Source organism: Molothrus ater, chromosome 1, assembly GCF_012460135.2.
Source record: "Molothrus ater isolate BHLD 08-10-18 breed brown headed cowbird chromosome 1, BPBGC_Mater_1.1, whole genome shotgun sequence".
NCBI lineage: Eukaryota > Metazoa > Chordata > Aves > Passeriformes > Icteridae > Molothrus > Molothrus ater.
In genome coordinates, this window is record NC_050478.2 from 110,239,655 (window position 1) to 110,262,413 (window position 22,759).

At 36.0% G+C, this 22,759-nt stretch overlaps 1 protein-coding gene across 2 annotated transcripts in view; it reads left to right on the forward strand.

Moving 5' to 3' along the window:
• The window catches only part of ASXL3 (ASXL transcriptional regulator 3), a 126,969-nt gene that overhangs the window by 49,519 nt on the left and 54,691 nt on the right, over positions 1 to 22,759 (forward strand). The window contains exons 3-5 of one of the 2 annotated variants that reach the window (XM_036404805.1): positions 7,658 to 7,766; positions 9,129 to 9,240; positions 18,805 to 18,926. In XM_036404805.1, coding sequence (XP_036260698.1) covers positions 7,658 to 7,766; positions 9,129 to 9,240; positions 18,805 to 18,926 — 343 coding nt within the window. Of the gene's footprint in view, positions 1 to 7,657; positions 7,767 to 9,128; positions 9,241 to 18,804; positions 18,927 to 21,778; positions 22,560 to 22,759 lie in introns of those variants that run through there. The other variant, XM_036404815.1, reaches the window with a different exon arrangement.

Consider the following 22,759-nt stretch of genomic DNA (forward strand, 5'->3'; position numbering starts at 1 on the left):
TACATCTGTACTGGTCCTTGTTTTTTTTCCATCATACTATCAATAATTGTGCCTCTATCTCCATCTGATTTAGAAAAACAAGAAATCTCTATGACAGTTGAGGATGAAGAATGTCAGTAGTAAAAATAATAGGTCTTTTTCTCTAGCATCCTATGGTAGGTATTTGCATTCTGTGAGACTATAGACAAATGAGCTATACTACTTTGTCTTGTTGCCTGATAGCCTGGCTTATTTGCTCTGCCCAAGAATAGCAGCCATGTTGGTGATATTCAAAGGCTGTAAGTCAGGTACCATGTGTGAAGCATAAGTAGGACCAGAGATGTAAAAATTTTCTTCAGGGTGCTGCCCAAATGTGAACAAAACTGGTGTTAATTTTGGTTAATATGGATAAAAATTATTGAAAGTAAACTTTAAAAAACATATTTATTTTAAGAATTGTCTTTTAATCCTTTAAAATACTTTTAAATATTCAAGTTGGAGAGCTTATTTTAGGAATAAACCTGAAGTATGATTTATTCAGACTATATAAATAGTATTCAACCTGTATGTACTTCAGTTCCTATAAAACTTAAGCAAATAACTTAAGGCTTAAGACTTTATTTATTATGACTTTATTATTTAAATGGTTAAGACTTCAGAACATAAATAGTTTTGACAGTCATGTCAACTGTTCATATTGAGTATTCTCTGTAGTTCTCATTAGTAGTCCCTTTAAAATTAAAAAGCCAATTGGAAGCTCAAAAAGAAAAATGCTTTTTTTATTGCTCCAATTTATGAATAAGAACTTTATGTGAGAGACTGAGATCTTCCAGCTCTAGAGTTTCACTAGACTGTATATATAAAAATAGTAGATGGTTCCCTAGCTACCTACTACCCACATATTAAGAGATGGTTTTATTGTTTAATAAATCATGTTGGATATGTGATATTTTGGAAAGTCTCTCCTTTTTTCCTTTTATATCCTGCACATCCAGTGTATTTTCATTCACCATTTTAAAGTCAATCTCTTAATCAAATTGAGGTTCTTTCCAGAAATTATTTGACAGAAACAAGTACACTTGTAAAGATTTAGTAAATACGGTGTCATTGCTGTTTTAACATTGAAAAATACGACATGGACTAATTTCTGTACAATAAGTTAGATAATTGATGAATGCATTTGTAGTCTCTGAATAAATAAGAAGTGAGATTACATTAAAGCTCTATTTATTGTCTGATTGGGGTATTTTAATTATTTCAAACAATGAACAAATTAACCTTGCAGTAGGAAAATAAATGGAAAAATCAAAAGCAAGATTTTAATTGATTGTTCAAATCAAATTTTCTGTTTGTTAATTTAAATTGGTTTAGTTTGGATTATCATGTTTAGTCTTACAATTTCGCTACTGAAATAAGGATGGCCAAGTGCAGTTGTACCTGGAATATGTAGTCTGTATATAACAGTGTCTGAGAAAGCAAATATACTGCTTGCAGTCTTTCTGTGTCTTTTGGGTTTTCAAGGCCAGGTTTTGATAGTGGGGGGCTACAGGGGTGGCTTCTATGAGAAGCTTCCCGCATGTCCGATGGAGTCAATGCCAGCTGGCTCCAAAACCAACCCCCTGGCTGCCCAAAGCCAAGCCCATCAGCAGTGATGGTGCTGCCTCTGGGGTAACAGAGCTAAGGAGGGGGGAAAGCCCTGCACAGCAGCAACTACAGCTGCAGAGAGGAGAGAGAATATGTGAGAGGCACAGCTGTGCAGGTACCAGGGTCAGTGAAGAAGGAGGGAGAGGAGGTGCTTCGGATGCTGGAGCAGAGATTGCACTGCAGCCTGTGATGAAGACCATGGTCCTGAAAGACTGCACCCTGTGGAAGGGACCCCAGGGCAGTGAGAGAGTGTGAGGGGTCCCCACCCTAAAGGGATGAGCAGCAGAGACAATGTGTCATGAACTGACCACAACTCCCATTCCCCTATGCTGCTGGGGAGGAGATAGAGAAAACCATGAGTGAAATTAAGCCCAGGAAGGAGGGAGGGGAGGAGGGGAGGAAGGTGTTTTAAGGTGTGGTTTAATTTCTCATTTTCGTACTTTGATTTGATTGGTAATAAACTCAATGCTTATTTCCCCAAGTCAGGTCCATTTTGCCTGTGGTGATTATTGCTGAGTGATCTTTCCCTGACCTTACTTCATGAGCCCTTCCTTATATTTTCTCTCCACAGCCCAGCTGAGAAGGGGAGTGATAAAGCAGCTTTAGTGGGCAAGTGATGTCAACCAGGGACAACTGGTTGGTTTGTTTAGACTAACTTGATGGGTTTATTGATGAGACGTTTGTAGATGGTTGGCAAATCTTGCACTCACCAACAGCTTTGTTTTCCACTGTTTACCTGTGCTCTCTGCTTCCCTCTGTGCCAAGGGAAGGATCCTATGCCATTTGAATATATTAAAATATCTGGGTCTTTCATTCAGTCTTTTATTCAGTCTTCAATTCATTGGGTATCTCCTGGTTGTTCCTCCTGAGCCCAGGTTGGTAGGATGTGCCTTGGCCCCAGCACTAACTGCTGCTGCAGCCCTGCCAGTTCAGTCAAACCTAGCTGTGGGAGGAGAACAGCTCTGGACTGGTCAGCAGCAGTTGGCCTGTCATCCTGATAAATAGCACAGCTGTCTTCTCATTTTGGTATAGCTGCTTAGGTTCCTGGTGGTTTTTTGTGTCACTCCTGAGCTAGGTCACAGCCATAGCCTTGTGAGGCAGATTGGGACATTTTGCTGACACTTGACAGCAGGACTGTGGGAACATGGCTCCTTGAAGATTGTGGGAGAGCTTTTAAGAGGAAGCCAAAGGGCCTCATCACACCAGGCATGCAGCACTGTGTGGGTCACTTCAGCAAACAATGCAGGTCTAGAGACTGAGTCAATTCTCCAGCATTTCTAGCTGCTGAATGTGTTGGACCAAGTACACTTAGGACACATGATTAACCTCAGCCTTAACCAAAATGTCGATTTATTGAAGAGGTAAAGAATAACAGTGCTGGATGGGTGCTCAAGAGATCATTCAACACAAACACTGGGACAGGTTTCAGTCTATGAATCAGCTGGGAGTGGTGTGTGGATGATCTGATGAAGGTCATTTTACAAACTCCCCTGCTCTGTTTTGGTGTTGATTAAAACATCAGCAGCTACATTCACACTTTTAGGCTATCCATGAACTTTCTGTTTCTTCCCCCAGTGGCTGTGAAGAACATTCATCTCCATTGACTTCAACAGCTTTTTACATATTTCTGGAAAATTACAATTATGTTTTCTTTTACTTTTCCATTTACTGTACCACACAAGTGGGTTTTCTGAGGTCTTTCCTGATCAGTTTTATTTTCTTTATCTGTTGTCACTCTAATATTGATGTAACTTACATGCATTATAAACATATTGTATTCTATGTGACTTCAAATCATGCCTAGAAATTAGTTCTTAAGCCTTTTGGTTTTACTCTGTTTCTAGCAGTGAGTAAAAATTGTTGCTCCCTTGTGACTGTTTATGGATGTGTATAAAAAGAGCAGATGATTCAAACAAATAAATACTGAACAAATTTATGACACTTAGGTGCTCCTCTTACAGCAGTCATCATTAGATTTGGGGATATGTCAGGCAGAGGAGGGGGTTACACCAGCTACAGTGGGGCTGAGGGGCTGAAATGCTGCTGCTGCAGGACCCAAGGTTCCTTGTCTGCAAAATGTCAGGGAACTTTCACTGTCTGCCACACTATATTGCCTGGACAAGGCAGCTTTAGTCAATTTATTTTCCATATTTAAGACATCTTTATTTTGCCAAGATCATAATTTTTGTCTCTTGGCAAGCAGTCTAGCAAAGACCATTAGAATTATATGCATAACCACAGAAGTTTTCAGGGTTTTTCTGACAGAACCATGTGTTTGAGAAGTTTCCAATATAAAAATAAGTCACGTTTTTACTGGTGTTTTTACAAATTTTTAATAGGGTTTTGGGGAGGGTGGCAGAGGAGGAAATAACGGAAGTCTGTACTTCCCCTACATGTTTTAGCAGAGATCGGTGTGTGGAAAGTCTGGGATTTCGATTTAGGGAACACTGGCTGCGTGACCAGTAGAGGGAGCCCAGAATCACAAAATGTTGGAGATAATTTTGGCTGGGGGAGTCGGGGGTGCAAAGTTTTATTTGATAATATGCAGGAATTTTGAAGTACTACCAGTATATAGTGATTTTGGGAAAGAAAATTTATGAAACATTGAAATACCTTATGTCTTATCAATGATGAAGTTGTATTAGCAACCTTTTTATTGGAAGGTTAATGAGTGTTTTGTTTTCTTTTTTTTCCTATGTTGCTGGTTGTTGTAACATCATAACATCACTTTTACAGAAAGTAAGTAACTTTTCATCTTTTTAACTGTTTTGAGAGTGTGTGTGGGGCAATACTGCTTGTATATGTGTATAGATGTATAGGTATATAAAATAAACAGAAAATATATAAAATACAAGCAGAAAAATACCAATCTTAAAGACATAGTGCTGCAGATTGTAACTTCTATATATAAATGGCTTCTAGAATACCACAGTGGTTTAAAGCAGTCTCACCCAAATGATGATAAATAGTATGAAAGTTCTGCATCTGAAGACTGTAAATGGTAAACATATTTCTTGTGTGCAGACTATGGCAATAAAACTTGCAGCATATCAATTTAAAATATATTATGGCTCTAAAAATTCACAGATATCAAGTTACAAAGTAGAATATTATTGTATCCAATATCATTTAACTGAATCAAAGTTGAACTGATTTGGAGTGTTTTAGGAACTGGGGTCAAGCTGTGCCATTTTTGATATTCAGAGATACTCAGGCCTTGACTGCTATATTAATACATGCCAGGAGCTCTGAGCAGAAGGAACATGTCCTCAGGCTGTAGGAGAATTTAGAAAACATGCAATAAGTAGTACAGATCCCTCAGAAAGTGCTCTATGATTCAGACATCAGTCTACATCAGGGGATCTATGATTCCTGGCTTTTTGAACCACAGTCCCATGTGTTGTGCTAGCATGTGTTGCAAGCATTTCCAGTGTCAGTTGTGTGTAACATTTGGGATTTTTAATACAGTGTTTTAAGGATGCCAGTGCTGACAGAAGAATAGGCAAGTCGTTGGTTGACATGGGTCAAAGCAGAGCTGACAAAGGACACCATGGAATTTCAGTTTTATCTGTTAGCTCAAAAATCCCACCCCTCAGTGTTCCCATATTATTTTTATTTGCATCTTAAGTGTGTTCTGTGTGGTTTGTTTTGTGCTCCTTATGGACATACCCAAGTCCAGTTTTCAGGAAGGGTGGATATGGCCCTTTGGTTGCATACCATTAGGAGTTGCAGATACCTGTAAGAAACAAGCATAGCAGTAGTTAAAGTGCTTGTTGGCTCAGTAGCTGATACGGGTTTCTTTCTAAGTCAGAGAGTAGTTTCTGTTGTCCACTTGCCAGTTGTCTAGACTTTGAAGATTAAGATATCTGCTGTGAGCACAGTAGTGATCATAAGATGTTGCCAAATCCTCTATTTTGGGCTCATTCATCCTGTATCGTTTCAACTGGTTAATAATATCTAAAAATAAGTGTCCAGTGTATATCCATCAGAATAGGAGGAGAATACAAATCGTGCATACATGCACACACAGTTTTGTTTCTTATTGACATACCAAGTTTTTCTTCTGCTGCAGAGTCAGCAAGTTCTTTCTGTCTTGCAGAGAAAGCCTTAATCGGTGATAATGTTTCACTAAAAAGATCCAAGTCTGAGAGAGTTGAAATTGCTTCACGTTATGTATGTTAACATATGGAAGAAATTACACAACCGTAACTGCCGTATTAAATGCTTTGTCTCTTTGCTTGTCAAGCATTAATACAGTAAGGAAAATGTGTAAAGAGAAGTATCCTACATATTACAAAAGTGTTTAAGTAATCGTTAAACTCAATGAACTCTCCTAATGTCTTCTGTCCCACTGCTAGCAGGATCATTTTATTTCCAACTTATTTCGGTTTGTATTTTGTTAAAGTATTATATCAAAACCAAATGTGCCTCTAGTTTTATTTGCAGGGAAGCCAAAGAAACCACAGAAACTTGTCAGAGTTTTCATATTGCGTGATCATGTTTAGAATACCCATAAAATAAATATCTATTGCATATCTGATGTGTTTATCAACAAGCAGCATTTTTACCTGCAATTTCTTATTTTAGATGTAGTAATATGATACATTAGGTGACCTGCAGTAAATAAATTATAATAGACAGGACTTCCTGGCCTGAGGGCACTTTATAGTTTAATTTTTACCGGAAGAGCAATTACCACACTATCGATCTTGCCATTAAAATAATGATATATGTACAGTAAGGATGAATTTTGTTGTAACAGAGCCATGGAAATCAACAGAAAGCATAACCATATGAAATACAACAATTTCAATTGAGTTTCATGTATTAAAAAAAAAAAAAAGTCAGACTTGCAATTTTCAACCAAGATTGGATGTTGTGTTATAATACCACAGAATAAGGAAGAATAATTTCTGATGAACTTTGAAGCCCCTGCTCCTGGTTTATAGTTGAGTATATAATTAATCCTGAAATACTTTGCAACACACTTAATTTAATGCACAGGCATTGTTCCACTTAACCAAGTGGAATATATTTACGTGGCTGAAGATAAGCGTGCGTGCAGACTGGGGACCCCAGGGAAGAAGCACAGTTTCAGGCTCAGTCCCTGAGTACACCGTGTACAGTAGCCAGCAAATGGGGATAAAGATGTGATAGTACATCTATAGATCTTGTACTTCAATTTTTAAATTAAAATAAAATAATTTATGACTGCCTTCTTCCCCAGCATTTTTAGATCAACTTTTCAGAATAGTATACATCTAGCTAGGGTAGGAATATTTGCTTTCTTTTTCTGATGTAAACATGTATATAGTACAAAGATATGCCCTGTCCAAATGCTCATTTTTTTTCTAAATGTGTTGTGTTTCTTTTTAAATAGTCCTTTAACATGCGTTCCACAGTGGTATTAAAATTATTACCTTGAGGATGTCAGTCTCATAATCTCTAAAACAATTCTAATTCGAAAAGATAATGTTTCATAAAAGGCACAAATGTGCTTATATTTGTATATAATAATGCATGCTGACCATGTTGAACCAGAAGAAGGCTTTACTATATATCACTTTTAATTTTAAATGTGTTCTTTCTGGGCTCTTTAATATTCTTTTGTTGCCTTTCATCCTATGGGATGCAGCTGCCCTTGAACTTGGTACTGTTTTGATCATTCATGTGCAGCAGCCACATTGTCTGTAACATTTTAAAAATGAGGCTTCATGGTGTTATTTATGAAGTAATTTCACATAAATATTTGGACTTTGGTTCTTTCAGAATGTGGAGCTGGTTTCTGTATGAAGAAAAACGTAATTATAATTCACAGACTTTTTGCCTCAAGCCTAGGGGACAGATGCATATGATTAAGTTTGAAACTGGCCTGTTATTGTAATGTAGATGTTTTCAGGGTTGAGAGAATTAAAAAAAAAGGCGGGGGGGGTAGACAAAAAAAACAGGCAAGCATGAGTTTTTAAAAAAATAGAATGAGGGAATAGTTTTACAAGAGGCACTCAATCTTAGACTGCACAATTTTATTTTTCAGTGGAACCTCTCCATTAGCTTGCCTGAATGCAATGCTTCATACTAACACTCGTGTAGGTGATGGAACATTCTTCAAAATCCCTGGGAAATCAGGACTCTATGCTCTCAAAGTAAGTTTAAATTTTGTATATGGATTGTACATAGAGCTATTAATCCATTTTATGAATGTCTCAATAGATATAAAGGTAAACAGATTAGATTCTTTGGCAAGGAAATGACCTGATAGTCCTTCTAACTGCTTTCAGATGTCTTTTAAAAGGATTTATAATGAAAGTAAACATTGAATGTTTTATCCTAGAAAGCATATACGTGTTCTTGAATTTGGCACATGGTATAAAAAACACGTAGCTTAGTTAAAATGCTGCTTTACTGGAGTTGTTCACAGTAAGGCCTTTGTTTTAGGACTAGTGAGCTCAAGAGGATCACTGACTTTCTAATTAAGTAATTGTATTGATGTTTGATTTTTGAATAGTGAAAAATTATTTGCAAGTCTAATATAAATCAGCTTTTATTTCAAAGGTTGCATCATTGCTTTTGAGAAGGAATATAATTATAGTGATAGAATTTTGCCTTTATTCTATTTATATTTCTTTTTAATTTTTTTGGTTTGGTATGAACATGATGTTTATTGTGGGCGGAAATTTTTTCTTGTTGCACATGATCAAACTTAAAGGAGTTTCACAATAGAAGTGGAATAATGTGAGGCAGAGATGAGAAAAAAGAAAGTGAGGTTATCTGCTTGGCAGTATAAATGTAGTCAACTGAAATTTTAGGCTGGGGCGAAGGATCTTTTGTAATTTATGACAGATGTATTTGATGTAAGGGTATAAAAATATAAAAGTATATAAATTTGTCAGCTCCTGCTAACTAAAAATCCTGAAATACTTGAATATTTGAAATTGAATTAATAGTTTTCAGAAGCTGTCTTTCCTAATTTACTAGAACAAATGCTGTTGTTTTTCTTTAAATCGGGAGATATTCTTGGCACAATTCCAGGAATTCACAATCACTCCCATGCTTGTGAGCTCCAGGTTGCTTCAGCTATTTGAATTCAGGAAACAGGCAAAGGCAGAAAAGAAACATTAAAGGATTTGTGTTTTGCTGCAGTGTTGTAGACACCCAACTGGAAAACCAGGATTTTTAACAGCCACACAAGTCTGTTTCTGTTAAAAAAAAACAAGAAGGAAAACTGGAAGATCTTGCATTTTATGTGACTTTTTTGGTTTTAAAAAGATCATGTTATGACCTCACAAAACAGCTTTTTCGCTTTTAGTTTGCAAGTTTTTTCATGAAAGTCTGTTTTTTATGGCTCTCTCTAGAGTAACTCACAGGCATATTTTATTTTATTCTTGGTTTTTCTGAAATGTAAGCATGAGAGTACACTGCAGTAATCTATTTTCGGAGATGCAGCAGGATCATGATTGATTTTTTTTCTTGTTAATTTTATTTTTATTTTTATTTTTTAACTGTAGAAAGAAGAATCAACATGCCCTACTGATGGAACATTGGATTTAGGATGTGAATCTGAGTTAGATGGCACTGAAATGGCTGAGACAAACAATAATAATGGAGAAGAAAATGGTGGTAGGTGATTTAATCTCAATATTAGAGGGCATATTTTGGGGAAAAAAATTGTTTTCTTCAGGTTTTCATGGTGTGATTTCTAAGCAGTATAAATAATCTTTTGTACTCAGTGGAACTATTTTGAGTAATTCCCTCTCTTTTTTGGCCTTATGAAGGAATCAGGAACGCTAAATGCCTTTATTTGACTTAAGGTTTTAAAAGACAAAGTGTAATGATGTTGGGTGTGTTTTCAGTAGGTTATTTTTTGGCTTACATTTTTTTGTTTAGGGCCCAGAGCTGAAGTATAATTTGCCTTTACCAGGCTTCAGACTGGCAGTTGTCAGATTCAGACATCTCATTGATTTCAGTGTGGACATGCAGGGTTGGTCCCTCAGTAGAGTTCTGGGCAGAGGACAAAGGTTTGTATTTTTTTTTCTTTCAGGCAGAGCTACTCCTGTTTGCCATCATCACATAATGACATCTTGAGGTATCGAATGCTGTGCATTTCTTTCCTCTAAAATAATGGCAAACTGAAACATTGAAATAACTTAAAAATGGCAACCTTAGAAATATTTTTTTTTCATTTTTGAGAGTTAATAATTATTCATAAGGAGAACATCAGTCACCTAAAATTACTTTGCAAGTAACAAGAGTATTATTATAACTACACTCATAGTGATTATAAAGTGAATGCTTTATTTAAAAAAAAATCAGACTGTCCAGGACTTCTGAAATGAACCTTCCCTTGATCAGTTCTCTTCTGCTGTCCCATCTCAATCTGTCCCACAGCTGGACTGCTGCCTCCTGTTTTGGCTTACTTGGTATATGGTGAGACGGTGTCCTGTCTACAGCTAGGGCATGAAAAGGCTCAGCTCGTGTTGTTGTTCTGCTACAGACTTCCTTTTTTAGCTTGAGCAGCTTACTTAGCTCCCAGGCTGCACCTTTACAGGACTGATACTGCAGTTTTTGTATTGCTCTCCAGCAGCATTGGAAAATCATAGTGTTCAGTGATAGGAGTAACAGAAATTCCCAAGGCATGTTGTGGGTCTGTCTAGGACTGAAGTTTTGAAGCTCTGGGGAAACAAAGGTCCAGAGTTATTAAAAGTCTCTGCTTCTTCATTTTCTTTGATATATGATGTCTATAATTTAACAGACTCTGCATGTGCAGTGGTTTGTTTGCTACATATGTAAGTGAACTTACATATCCTTTAACAATTCCTCTTTGATACTCAGAAAATTTGTTGATTGCAGGAAGAATAGAGCAGTAAAAAGCAGTGTAAATACAGTTAAAAATGCAAAGCAAAAGTTGGTGTTACTTGTCGTAAGCAAATAAAAATCATGGCAAAAAGACCCCAGGCAATTATTTAGGAGTGTTAGGATGTAAATAGGATATTATAGGATGTAAATAGGATGTCATAATTCCAGAAGTAGAAAATTGCTGGGTTTTGACTGGGAGCAGGCTATGTACTATTTTCACAGTTCACAGTAATAAAAATAATTATAGCACTTGTGATGACATAAAAGAGAAGCAGCAAAAAATTTAACATTTTGAAATAGAGCATTAAATTACACCTAGATTGGTTTTAAAGCTGAGAATTTTCCATCATTTTTCATCTTTAACAAATCTTGGAAAACTGCAATATATTTAACATTTTGAAAACAGGACATTTTAATTCTTTTGTCCTGCAATGGTTATCAATGGATATATTTTAAAAAAGTATGTGGGATGGCAATAGTGAGTGTCTGTTGCATATAGAAAAGCCAATGCTTGACACAATCAATTAAGAATTAAATGCAGCATATATTTAATAAATAGCATATCAGTCAGCTAGTACAGGACATAATTTTGCAAAACATGTTTGATGATATCATTTCTTGAGAGTGCAAGTTTGTTGTTGAAGATATCATTTATATACACTTAGAATTCTGATTTCATTTACAGTGTAGAAGGCTTGGCTTAAAATAGGACCATGCCCAAAAAATATGTCCAGCTTTTGGTGGATTGAAATTACAAATTATTTAATCTGCAAAGTCATAGGAATCACCATCCACAGTAGGCATTTTGCTTTGGAGGATGTGATTTGACCACTCTTCATTCAATATTTTTTTTATGTCAATAATTTTTTGAAAACTATCAAATCTTTCTAGTTTAAATTTATTGGTAATAAATAATAATTGTGAGACTTCTTGTGATTGCCTTGTAAATTATTGCAGTTGAACAGCATGAATTTTTTTAGACTTTCAAGCAAAAAAAGAGGTCATATTTATGCAGCAGAAAAATGTGTTCAATAAATCAGTATATCTGAAAAGCATTTAAGAATCACAACAGAAAATAAATTGAACATGAATGAGATGCTTTTGCTAATTAGTCCAATGTAGTTCTTCGACTGTAATTCTGATAGTACTGATTAAGGAATATAGGCAGAGATTTTCCTTTGGGTATAGCACTAGCTAAATGATTACCAGTGTATTGCATTCATTATAGCTGTAAGAAGGAATTAAGGTAAACAGGAAAGGATTTATAAAAGACACATAAGAAGTTCTGTGTGAACAAATACCTCCTTTGTTCTGGGGAATTTAATAGGGATGGTCTCATTAGTTTATGAAAGGTGAGGTGGTGACTTGATCGGTTTGTAAATATTTGAGAATAGTTATTTCTGTAGAAAATATTTGGTCTAACAGACCAATTACACTTTTCACACTAGAGCTGGGGATTTTTTTTCTTTCCAGGAAATTATTCTGTGACATAAAAGTAGCATTTAGTTCAGTGCAAAAAACACTTCATTAAATTCTCTGACTTGTTTTAGAATATGTGTGATACCTATGAGGATGGGCGTTGCTTGCACATTGAATTCTTAATTGCCCAATTGATTACATTTTTATTTGCCCTTTTCCACTCTGATAGAGTCCAGAAGCCACAGTTCTGACAGATTGATCAGAAATTGTTTAACAAGAGTTTAAAAAATGCCTCTTCAAATGTAGCTGGAAGCAAAAGGATGGAACTGTAAGCAACAGCCTCAGCCCATTTGTGGGCTTTTAGACCAGAGTCTTTCAGAATAAAAGGTACCAGCTGACACTCAGAGAAGAATCACATCATTCCTCAGCAGGCACATTTTTTGCAGTATAAATGCAGGCTACTGAACAATTTTACTAGCATAACAATATAAAAATTCCTAACCATTATGAAAAAAAGACTTGGCAAAAGCTATTACACCACATCAGTATTGCTAAGTAGACAAGTAGAATGGTCACACCTCAGGATTTTGCAGATGCTGGGGAGAATTTTTCTTTCCCCACCTTCTCCAAAGGCATATGTTAAAGAAACTCTGTTATGCTACAGTTGATTTTGTTTGAAATGGGATTTCTAATTGAAGCTCTGTAGCAGTCCCATATCTTTAAAATTCCATTTTCCTCAAATACAGGGGTAGCATGTAAAGATGCTGTGGGTAAAAGAATTAAAATCCCAATTACTGTTGCCTGGGAAAATGATGACTATAATATCCTTTTACCCATCAATAGGATGTTCAGTTCTCAAAAAGCATTTGTCCCTAGGGTTTCTGAAGCCAGGGCTAATCCATCAGCCACGTAGCACAGTTGATTAAAAATGGTCTTCGTGCAAGCCAATGGAATGCACAATGATGTACGTGTGGAGGACACGGCAATTCCTGCTAGAGCGTGACTTCCCTCCCCACCTCAGCCCCATCAGGGCTTCTCATGTGTGCCCAAACACCAGCAATGTGTGTCTCCTCTTGAAACACTTTGTTTTTCAGCACTTCCTAGAACTGTATGTTCTTCAACTATGAACATGAAATGGCAGAATTAATTCCTTAGGTTAATTCCTTAGGTAATTTTCTTAGAGATAGCTGACAAAATGATGGACAGCAGAGGATTATGTTCATGCTGAATCCTGAAATTTTGCTTTGTAGCTACTGTGCTTTTGAACGCCTTGTGCTTTTTAGACTAGGAAGCCCTAGGATAACTCTATAGCAAAGAGTGTATATTCACCACTGTTTGAAACCTGAGTCCCCATTTGGACATTCAGTTCCTTTCCAGGAATGGAATTCCTGGCGATTCAGTGAAACCTTTTACTGTTAGCATCTTGTCTCTTGGGAATAATATTGGATGATTCTACTGAAAATGTTTGTGACACGTGGCAACATCTGGATGTGAGATAGATTCTTCTAAAAGCAGAAGAGCAGCAATGAAGTAGCAGCTCAAACATAGCATTTCGGGTGACACATCAGCAAGAGAAGTTTTTCACTTAGATTTTTTTGGTGTATTTTTCTTTCATCTTCCTGCAACTATAAAATGAAAATATGGTACCTGAGATTGAGCTTAATTTCTTTTGTTTCATTACTTCTTGAAGGCAGTCATAAGAATAAGAGAAGATACTGTGAAGTTTGAGGATGTTTCTCATCTGTTTGGTTTTTTTTTTTCTGTACATTAGTTAATGAGGTCTAAGAAATTGGTGGCTTAGTGATGACAGGCTGTATATTTTCAGTGGAAAATTTTGACTTGCTTTGGAATAAGGATTCACGGTTTTCTAAGTTTTGTGAAATGTTTGGGCTCAAAAACATACTACTAATAAATGGGATTCAGTGCAAGCTACAAAGCTGATGTGGTATTTGATGTCTTTTTCCAAAAGATACTATTCAATACTATTTATTAATTCACAGTGCTAGTATTGCTTTTCAGAAAGAATATTGCAGTCACTGTAGTACTCTTGATGTATACATCTGTTTTTGCTTGCTTTGGCAAACTCATACAATTAACTAACTCCCAAACTGGTTTTCATTTTCAAGAGCTGATGGCAACAGCCAAGTTCTGAATTGTTCAGTTTTGGCAAGTTGGGCTCTAGAGATCAAAGAGTGATGGAGGTGAATTACTCGATACATCTGTGCTGGCAAAGTGCAACTATTTATGTCAATACAAGTATAGGTCTGTGTCACCAAAGAAAATATTGAATTTTATGGATATTTTAGGGAGAGCTATTGTGTGTATGTTTTCCTGAGGGAGTTCTCTCTGAAATTTCATATCTCCAGAGTGTGTGCATACATTTTATGCTTGAGGTAGACTCTAGTCTTTAGCATATGGCAACAATATTAATTTGTGTTTTGTAATGTGGCCATTAGTAAACAATCCTTCTCATCTGCTGTGGTTACTTTAAAAAAAAGGGAAGTGGACTGCTGTTGATTTTGCTTGTTTGATTTTAAATCAAGATGATCTGACTGAAGTAGAAATTAATTGTGCTGTTTATTTTGGGAAAATAAGCCCTTTACTGGGCAGGAATTTCCCTGTCCATCTAGTTACATAAATCTGTTTACAGTTATTCCTAATAACTTTCAGTGGCAAGGAGACACAATAATTTTTTGTTGTGTTCTTTGTTTCTTTGAAGAAACATGTGTTCTAATATGTTTTACATGGGTGTCATTTATTGGGTGGGGAAGGTAAAAGGTAATAAAAATAATGGAGATAGCCTGTAAAATTTGAAATTTAAAGACAGCATTGCTTATTTTTATAAATTAAAGCCTTTCATAATAATTAACAAAACTAGTATTGGAAAAATGGAAGAGGTTATTTTAAATGGAGTTTGCCAAAAACATTTTTAACATACTCTTTTTGCTACATAATTCTAATTCTATCGTTCATGTTAACAGTCTCTGAACACTCACTAAGGAGGTCTTATCTTCAGAAACCCAGCTGCTCTTCTAGCTCATAACCTAACAGTTTACAGCTTAATAGTTGCTTTTTCTTTATTCCTTCACTCGGTCCTGGCCCTTGAGGAAGCCGATTTAAAGAATGGAGCCTAATTATTCTCCACTAAATGGAAATGCCTCCTGTAGGCTTAAAACCACTCTTGTTTCCTTCTTCTCCTGTAGCAATAATGGTGAATTGTCTTTATTTGCTACCCAAATATTTTCCCTCTATCTGTCACATTCTCTTAAGGTGTTTTTTCCCCCCTCCCCAGCACCCGGTTTATTTTTAGCATTCTTTTCTGATACAGATTTTCAAGTGAACGTGGATCTGATAATATTCATGGATCTTCAGTGCTTATGGAAAAAGTGGTTGCAGCTTTCCAAAGTTGTATATATGTACAAAGAACACTTTAAATTTGTTTTTCTTTTACTGTGATCTTTGGTTTCCATAGGAAAAATGTCTGTTTTGTTCTTAAGGCGTTCGGTTTTTCACTAGGATCCTCAATGGTGACTTCACTTATGTATCTTTCTGTCATATTTTTCCCTTTCTTTATGTCTGACCCATTCAGAGAAAAACAGTTGGACTTTATCCATAGAAATTAAGAAATAATGACAATTTCATGTGGTCACATGCATTTTAATGCAGTCACGCTTTGGCACAGATTGATTTAAATTGCTAAGTAGCAGAAGATGTTTTAAAGATTAAATTTATTCAGTGTCTCATATTTGTATTTAATTTCATACAGAAAAAACAATTATTGTTTTTAACAATATCTTGATTATCTTCTAAATAAACTTGTATGTCAATTTTAGTATTATTTTTTGCTAATAAAATCAGTAGACTCTATAAGTTATTAAGCAATTGTATAATTTAACACAATGTATTTAGATTTTTAATGCTTGTGTCTTCTGCTTTTGGAAAATAGGCAATGGCATCTCTTACTTACTAGAGGGTTAGGTTCATAGCCATGTTTTCTATCAAGCTGGTTTTAAATGGAAATGGAAATTTAATTAAAACATAAAAAGTGACATTTAAAATAGTTTCCTACTATCTTGCTATTTTAAGCTACAAGGTATCTGAAAAAAAATAGAATGTACAGAGTAAGTTTTATGAATGAAGTATAATTTCTTATAAATAAATTAGGTTGAGTTTCTCTAATCACAGTGTCATTTAAAATATTTTAAGCAGCGTATTTCAACCTCATGTATGTATTTCTTTAATCATGAACTACAGGAAAAACCTCAGGATTTTTTTCAAAACTCTGAACAAACTAGTTTTGGGTTGCACTAAAGAACACAGCCTGAAGTGAGGTATTCTTTCTGTATCTGTAGGAGAGATTGCAGTGATGGAAAGTTATTGTTTCAGTGGGTTTCAGTTCCAGTTGTTTCACTCACTAGAACAGCCCCTGTTTCTTGGTTTAGCTTTGTTTTAAAAGATTCAAAGGAACAGAGGCAAAATAAACCAATACACCAAAATTATTTTATGCAAAACTGAAGTAATTATAGGAATTAAAAGTATATTTATATTTATATTTATATTTATATTTATATTTATATTTATATTTATATTTATATTTATATATAAATATAAATTCTGTCACAACTCCAGGTTTATTGTTAAAAGAGAAATTAATGAAAGTAAAAAATTAATACAGAGCTATGCTTATTTTTATTCCTGTTATATCATGACTTTGATGTTTTTGGTTGTGGTGTTGAGCATCATCAGATAGTTGTCAAACCTCTTGAGGATGAGCTTTATCACCAAAATAAGTAGGGGAGACTCCTGGATAATATCCTAGATCACCTTTATGAAAATCTGAATTTCCCATTTCAACAAGAAGGTAATAGGAGTTGCAGTGAATCTGGGGCAACAGGAGTAGGTTTATCATGACAGGTCACGTTGTATCTCTCCTGTTTCAGGAGGGGCGCTTAAATTTACCAGTTTCCATTCTTTAGGGATTTTTGAATGTGTTCTCTTCTCCTCTTGTTAACTTTGGGGTTTGTGTGCACATGCTATTTCTGGGGTTTCTTCTTCAATTCTTTGACTCTCAATTACTCTTTGACAGTGAAAAAAAGTTTCTTTGAAGGAGAAGACAAAATCTGAGCAATTTGAAATGTCACATTTTTATTTTTATGTAGGTGTTCTTTGTTTCAGGAGCTTAGCTGTTGCAGTGATTTGGATTATATAAACCAGCTATTGTTTGTTTTCTGCTGACACTTTGCAGCTCTTTTACGTTGTCTTATTTGATAGTAAGCTTTGCTAATCATGTGGAAAAGATTGATCCAAACCAGGTGATTCTGTAAACTCAGAACCTGTTTTGTGTTGCACCTTCTTTGTGTATTTTGACAAACCCTGCAAGTATAAGGAAAAAAAAAGGACAAAAATCAGTTATAAATCTTGTGATAAAATAGCATTTCTCTTACCTGGTAATGAAAAATTCTAATCTAATATGAGAGTTATCTTGGCATAACAGCAGTGCCATATAGTGTATTTTCTCTTACTGAGGTAAGTTTTAATTACTTTTTCTTTCAGTGCAAAAAAAGGTTTAATATCATATGCATCTTGTGATGGCCATTACTTATTGATAGCTAAACTGTCTGTGTCTTTTTGGCTTACAAACACAAATCAAAGAACATTACAATGTTTCTCCTCAGAAACATTGCTAAAGGCACAGGACTTAGCTACTTCAGGTGTCTGCTCATCCCACTGAAGGATGAGCAGAGAAAATAGATTAACACTGGGCTACATTATTTCTGGCACATCTGTGCAGCCTCTTTGAGTGTATTCAGACTATTCTGGTGGTGTGCAAAGTATGGCAAATCTTGGGTAAACATTTACTGCTGCAAAACATTATAGAGAAGGTATGTCAACACACAAACCAGCTTTGAATGCTGCTGGAAGGCAGACTTGGACTGAGTCAGCAGAGTAGAATGGAAGAAAATCTGCTTCATTTCTGGATCCATGCTAATGCTGGTTTAGCTGGGCACTCTTAGGTTACTAGTGAGAGTAATAGTAATGCAAGGCATTAAGAGTGGAAAGGTTTCTACAACCCTTTCAGTTGAGTCTGCTGACCACCAAGACTAATAGGATCCTCCCGCTATTCTCACAGCTTTCATATCTGTTTAATAAAGCTGTTAAAAAAAAATTCATATTTTCATTTATTCTTAACCAAGAGACTTTTTTCTGTGTTGCATGCAACATTTATTCAAGAGGCTGTTTAATGCAAGTACTGTAGTATTTGTTAATTAAAGCATGTATTATTTAGAAGGCTGACAAGTACAGCAGCATGTATTACCTGACAAGTATAGCAGCATGTATTACCTGAGAGACCAGAATTCATCTTGCAGGATATTCCAGTCTACCCATTAAACAGCAAAGTGTGTTCTTAGCTTTACCAAGAGGTACTTGTAAAGTAGGTGAGTCTGGCTCCTAAGAAGGCATTACAATCTGGTATGAAGTTACATATGTATGAATCTTTTTAGATCCAGGGGTCATCAGTGTCTCTTATATAAATGCTCATTTGGATATCTTATAATCCATTAAAATGTGTTGATGAGGAAGGTAGTTTTTATCTAGTTTCTGTGTGAAATCTGTTAAACTATTTCAGTTACCTTTCAGGACCTGAAAGGCAAAATATGCAAGGTCTCCTGAACTGCATAGAAAGGGTATGATGTGGTACAAATATTAGTGAAGCAGTGCATTTTCTTAGAATATGGCTGGATTTTCAGCTAATGTGGACCTCAAGATCAGCTGAATTTTCTACAGCAAGCTTTTTGGTTTTGAGGCATTTGCTTGTGTTGGTTTATTTTTCCATCCTTATGACTCTCCAAGAAATAGGGAAGGTAACCCCCGTAACAGTATTCTGATTTTTTATTTCTTTTTATAAAGTTTGCCCAAAGCAGACATCTGAGGAAATGTCTTCCAATCGTGATTCAAGCCTTACTAATGCACCGGTGCAAAGCAAGCTAGTATCTTCCTTCCAGCAGCACACAAAGAAAGCACTTAAACAGGTAAGCTTGTATTGACTGATCATCAGTTGGCTTCCCTTTAGCGTCTCTGTCATTCCTCTGTGAGTGGGATGTCAGCAGAATTTAAAGAGTCTCTTAAGGATTTTTAGTGTTATGTTTAGTGGCGTTTTGTTGGGGGTTTTGCTATGTTTTTAGCGAGGGTGCAATCCTATTTGTCATGAGTTTGAAGGGGTTTTAAGTGCAGTAAGCACTTAAAGTCAATTTCAAGTAAGCAGAATTCTTTATATTATCACACCCCTGCTTTTCCTATGTAAGCATTTGTGTTGAAAATTTTATGAGGTCGATAATAACTTTTAAAAAACTTTGAAAGAAGTGCTGCAGATAGGAAACACTCTAGGTGTACTTGTTCAGTTTTTCTTTATGATCTGCTAACTAATTTTTTTTCATACTGAATTTGCTACTACAGGGTATAAAAGTGGGGTTGGGTTATTTTTTAAAAAAACTTAGGTTTTGGGTGATTTAGGTTCCATGATAAGTATTAAAGCTTGCAAAAGCAGCTGATTATTCAAAGTCACCTATTAGCTGAAAGCATAATAATGTGAAAATTATTTTCCAGCATTGCCAAATTAATTCAGCTTACAGCCAGAAAAATGAAAAATGAAAACTAAAAAGCTAGAATTCAAAAAACCTCTATCATGACCTCTTCTCCATTTGGAGTTGAGACTTTTCTAAAGTGTTAGGATAATGAGGTGATGTTGTAATTTTTCTCACAACTGCTCTCCTAGTTATGATTAATGAAGATCATGTATTTCATGGGGTAGTTTATTGCTGAGTTCTTTGTTTAGGCTTAAGGTAAGCAAAGCCTGTGCACATCTCCTCTAAACACTTTAGTTTTTCATGCAGGCTGAGTTTAAATCCAATAAAATTAGTAGATGTTTATCATTCACATAAGGTTATGTTGTATTTAGAGGCTTTGAGGACTGAAAAGGATTATTAGATTGGGGTCTTACACGTATTTGTTCAGGAAAATTGAGCAGTGGGCACAAAACAGCTCACTAACCATTAGGATAGTTGTGAAAAATTTACACTTCTTGGAAAGTCTTCTTTACAGATCTTTTGGGATCTGTGAACTTCCCTAGGGGTGGAGGGAGTAGGCAAAGGGGAAAGAAGGGAATAAAAAGAGCAAAGCCACAAATGTTTGAACTTCTGTAATTGTTTAAACTCTACCATTTGTCATTTAGCAGATATGTAGCATTGAGAATAATTTTAAAAGGGCAAATTAATCAGAATAGCTTAATTAATATAAAAAGTCATAGCATTGATGTGAATCTTTGAAAACCTTCCCTAAGGCAATAGGGTTAAAGCAACATCAGAAAGTTAAGTAATCGATAAAAAGAAATTAGTTTTAATTAAGTTGATGGTAATTAGATCCTGTACTTCAGAGTATGAGAGTAGCATTACAGCTATCAGCAAAATGTTTTCTCTATGTACAATGTGAGACAAATGGGCATTTGTATAGTAGAATAGTAATTTTTTGCTTTGCTTTCTCTTAAAATTTCAGATGTTGGCTACTGCCATATATATACATTGCAGGTTTGTTTTGGTATTGTCGTAGAGGTGAATAAACCTTAACAGTGATTCTATTTATAAAATTGCTGTTAGAAATTTATTCTTTTGCTTTCCAATCTTTCAATTACTTTTATGGATGCATAGTACCTAAAATTCATACTAAGAACCTGTCAGGCCTTTGAATACAGAAGAAACTTTTAGACACACTATGTAACACTCTTACAAGCAACACAAACTTCCTGATTCCATGCTAAAATAACAGAGGATAAGCCATCATCATACTCTCAGCAAGTGCTTATAATATATAAATGTATATATACTGTGTATAATATACTGTAATGGGGTCTTCCTTAGCTGTTGCTTTTTATCTCCTGCAAAACAGTCTTCAAAGAATGAAAACCTACAAGTCAGTTTTCAGTTTCCTACTCAATTTATTTAAAACCAGTGTGTTCTTCACATTACTTTGATCTTGTATGTATTTGTTTTGTAACCGCTAAAAATAAAGTGAGAGGGAAGTTGATAATGTGCAGTTCTGCTTGAAGATTTGAGCTGGAAATAGAAGATTTTCACTACTGTTTATCTACTTATTAACTGCTCATATGTAATTCTCTTTAAATTATTATGTGCTGGATTTACATATGATTTGCTTTTTTAAATGAATTCTGGAGATATATTCCTGGGTTTAGGTTGCAATCTCCTGTTTGGCTTGTAACAGCCCACATTTCAGGATGTTCTCATGAATCAAATTATTCACAATGCTGCCTTTCTTGAGCTCTGCAAGGAGCATGGAGGAAATGGAATTTTTGGGCCCTGGCTCTTGGTTTTGACTTCTCTCAGGTAGCAGTGGATTCGGGGTGTTTTGCAGGGACTAAGGAGGTTTGCAGTTGCAGTGGATTTTCATAAGCTCTGTGTCAAAGATCAGCCCTTGTGTCCTCACCTTTCAAAGGCTGGGCTGCCATTTTGGTCTGGAAACTTTCTAGCTTCACCACCTTCCATGGTGTCCTTGTTGGGAAAGAGATTTTGAGTGTTTTACCACTGAGTGTGTTTCGTACTTCCCTTTGATTTCTGACAGAGTTTCAGTTTTCTCTTGTAAAATGCTTACACTTTGGTCTGAGTGTGATATCCCACAAACAAGTTCCTGTTCATGAGGGTATAGACAAGAGCCTACGGTGTAGAGCTGCCTTTTATGCTTGGCTTTCTGATGGCAGATTTTACAGATTTCTGTTTCCCTTGAGCTGTTGGAAGTGCTTGGGCATGTGTGCCCAGCTGTTGCTGATCTTGTACCTTTGAAAAGAAGGCTTATGGCACGCTGATTTCCTATCAGTACTGATCAGTTCCATACTGATTTACCTCATTTTCACACTCGAGAGTTTTGGCATGTAAGGACCTCTTCCTGGGAAAGTACTGAACTACTCCTGCATCTGCTAGCAGTGGTACATGGTCACACTACTGTGTGCATTATTCTTGCTCTGGACAAGGCTAACTCCAGTATGGACATCAAGTCATGGCATAGTATCTACATGCTTCTGTCTGGTCCAGTTTCTGTTCCATTGACTTGAGGTGATACTTTTTTGTGGAAGTCTTCGCTGTATACAGATTTATCTTTATCTATCAAGATGTTCTTGGAACATTTCTCAGAAGAAAGGATCATACCTGCAAACTGGCCTCACATAGGTAACACTGAGAATGTGTGAATATCCAGGACATTGAGGTGGTGTTAGTGTCTGTTGGACTCTGATAGCCAAGTGTAAGAGCACCTTGCCCGTCAGTGTACCAGGTGGTGCCTGGGTCAGTACCAAGAGAGGAGAAAGAACTTGAAGATGCGCTCTAATGGTGTCTGGGATGATAGTAGACCTCCCAGACATGGAAGAAAATCCTGCCTCCCTTTTGGCACTTTGGAATCAGCACCAAGAAGGGTACCCATAAATTTTCTGTTGGGAGAAGAGAAGGATACTCCATTCAGACTCAGGATCTGAATACAGAACCAGGACATGTCTGAGACTGTGCTGGGCATCCAGATCTCTTTGTAGAGACAGAAACTCCAGAGACAGCAGCCAAGTGGGTTTGGGAGGAGAGAAGCTCAGGAAATAAGGGAATCAACACAAGGTATGTCACTGCCATGGTTTGTTTTGTTTTCCTTAACTTTGGGCTTTGTCTGCATGCTTGGTGGCTGGGTTCATATATGTGCCACTATATAGTTCATAAAGTGGGTAGATGCAGTTTTTTAATGAGAAGGAAAGCACCCATTTGTAGGATTTATTCTTATGATAGAAATGGCAACTCCACACCCTTTTTTTTCCTGTGGA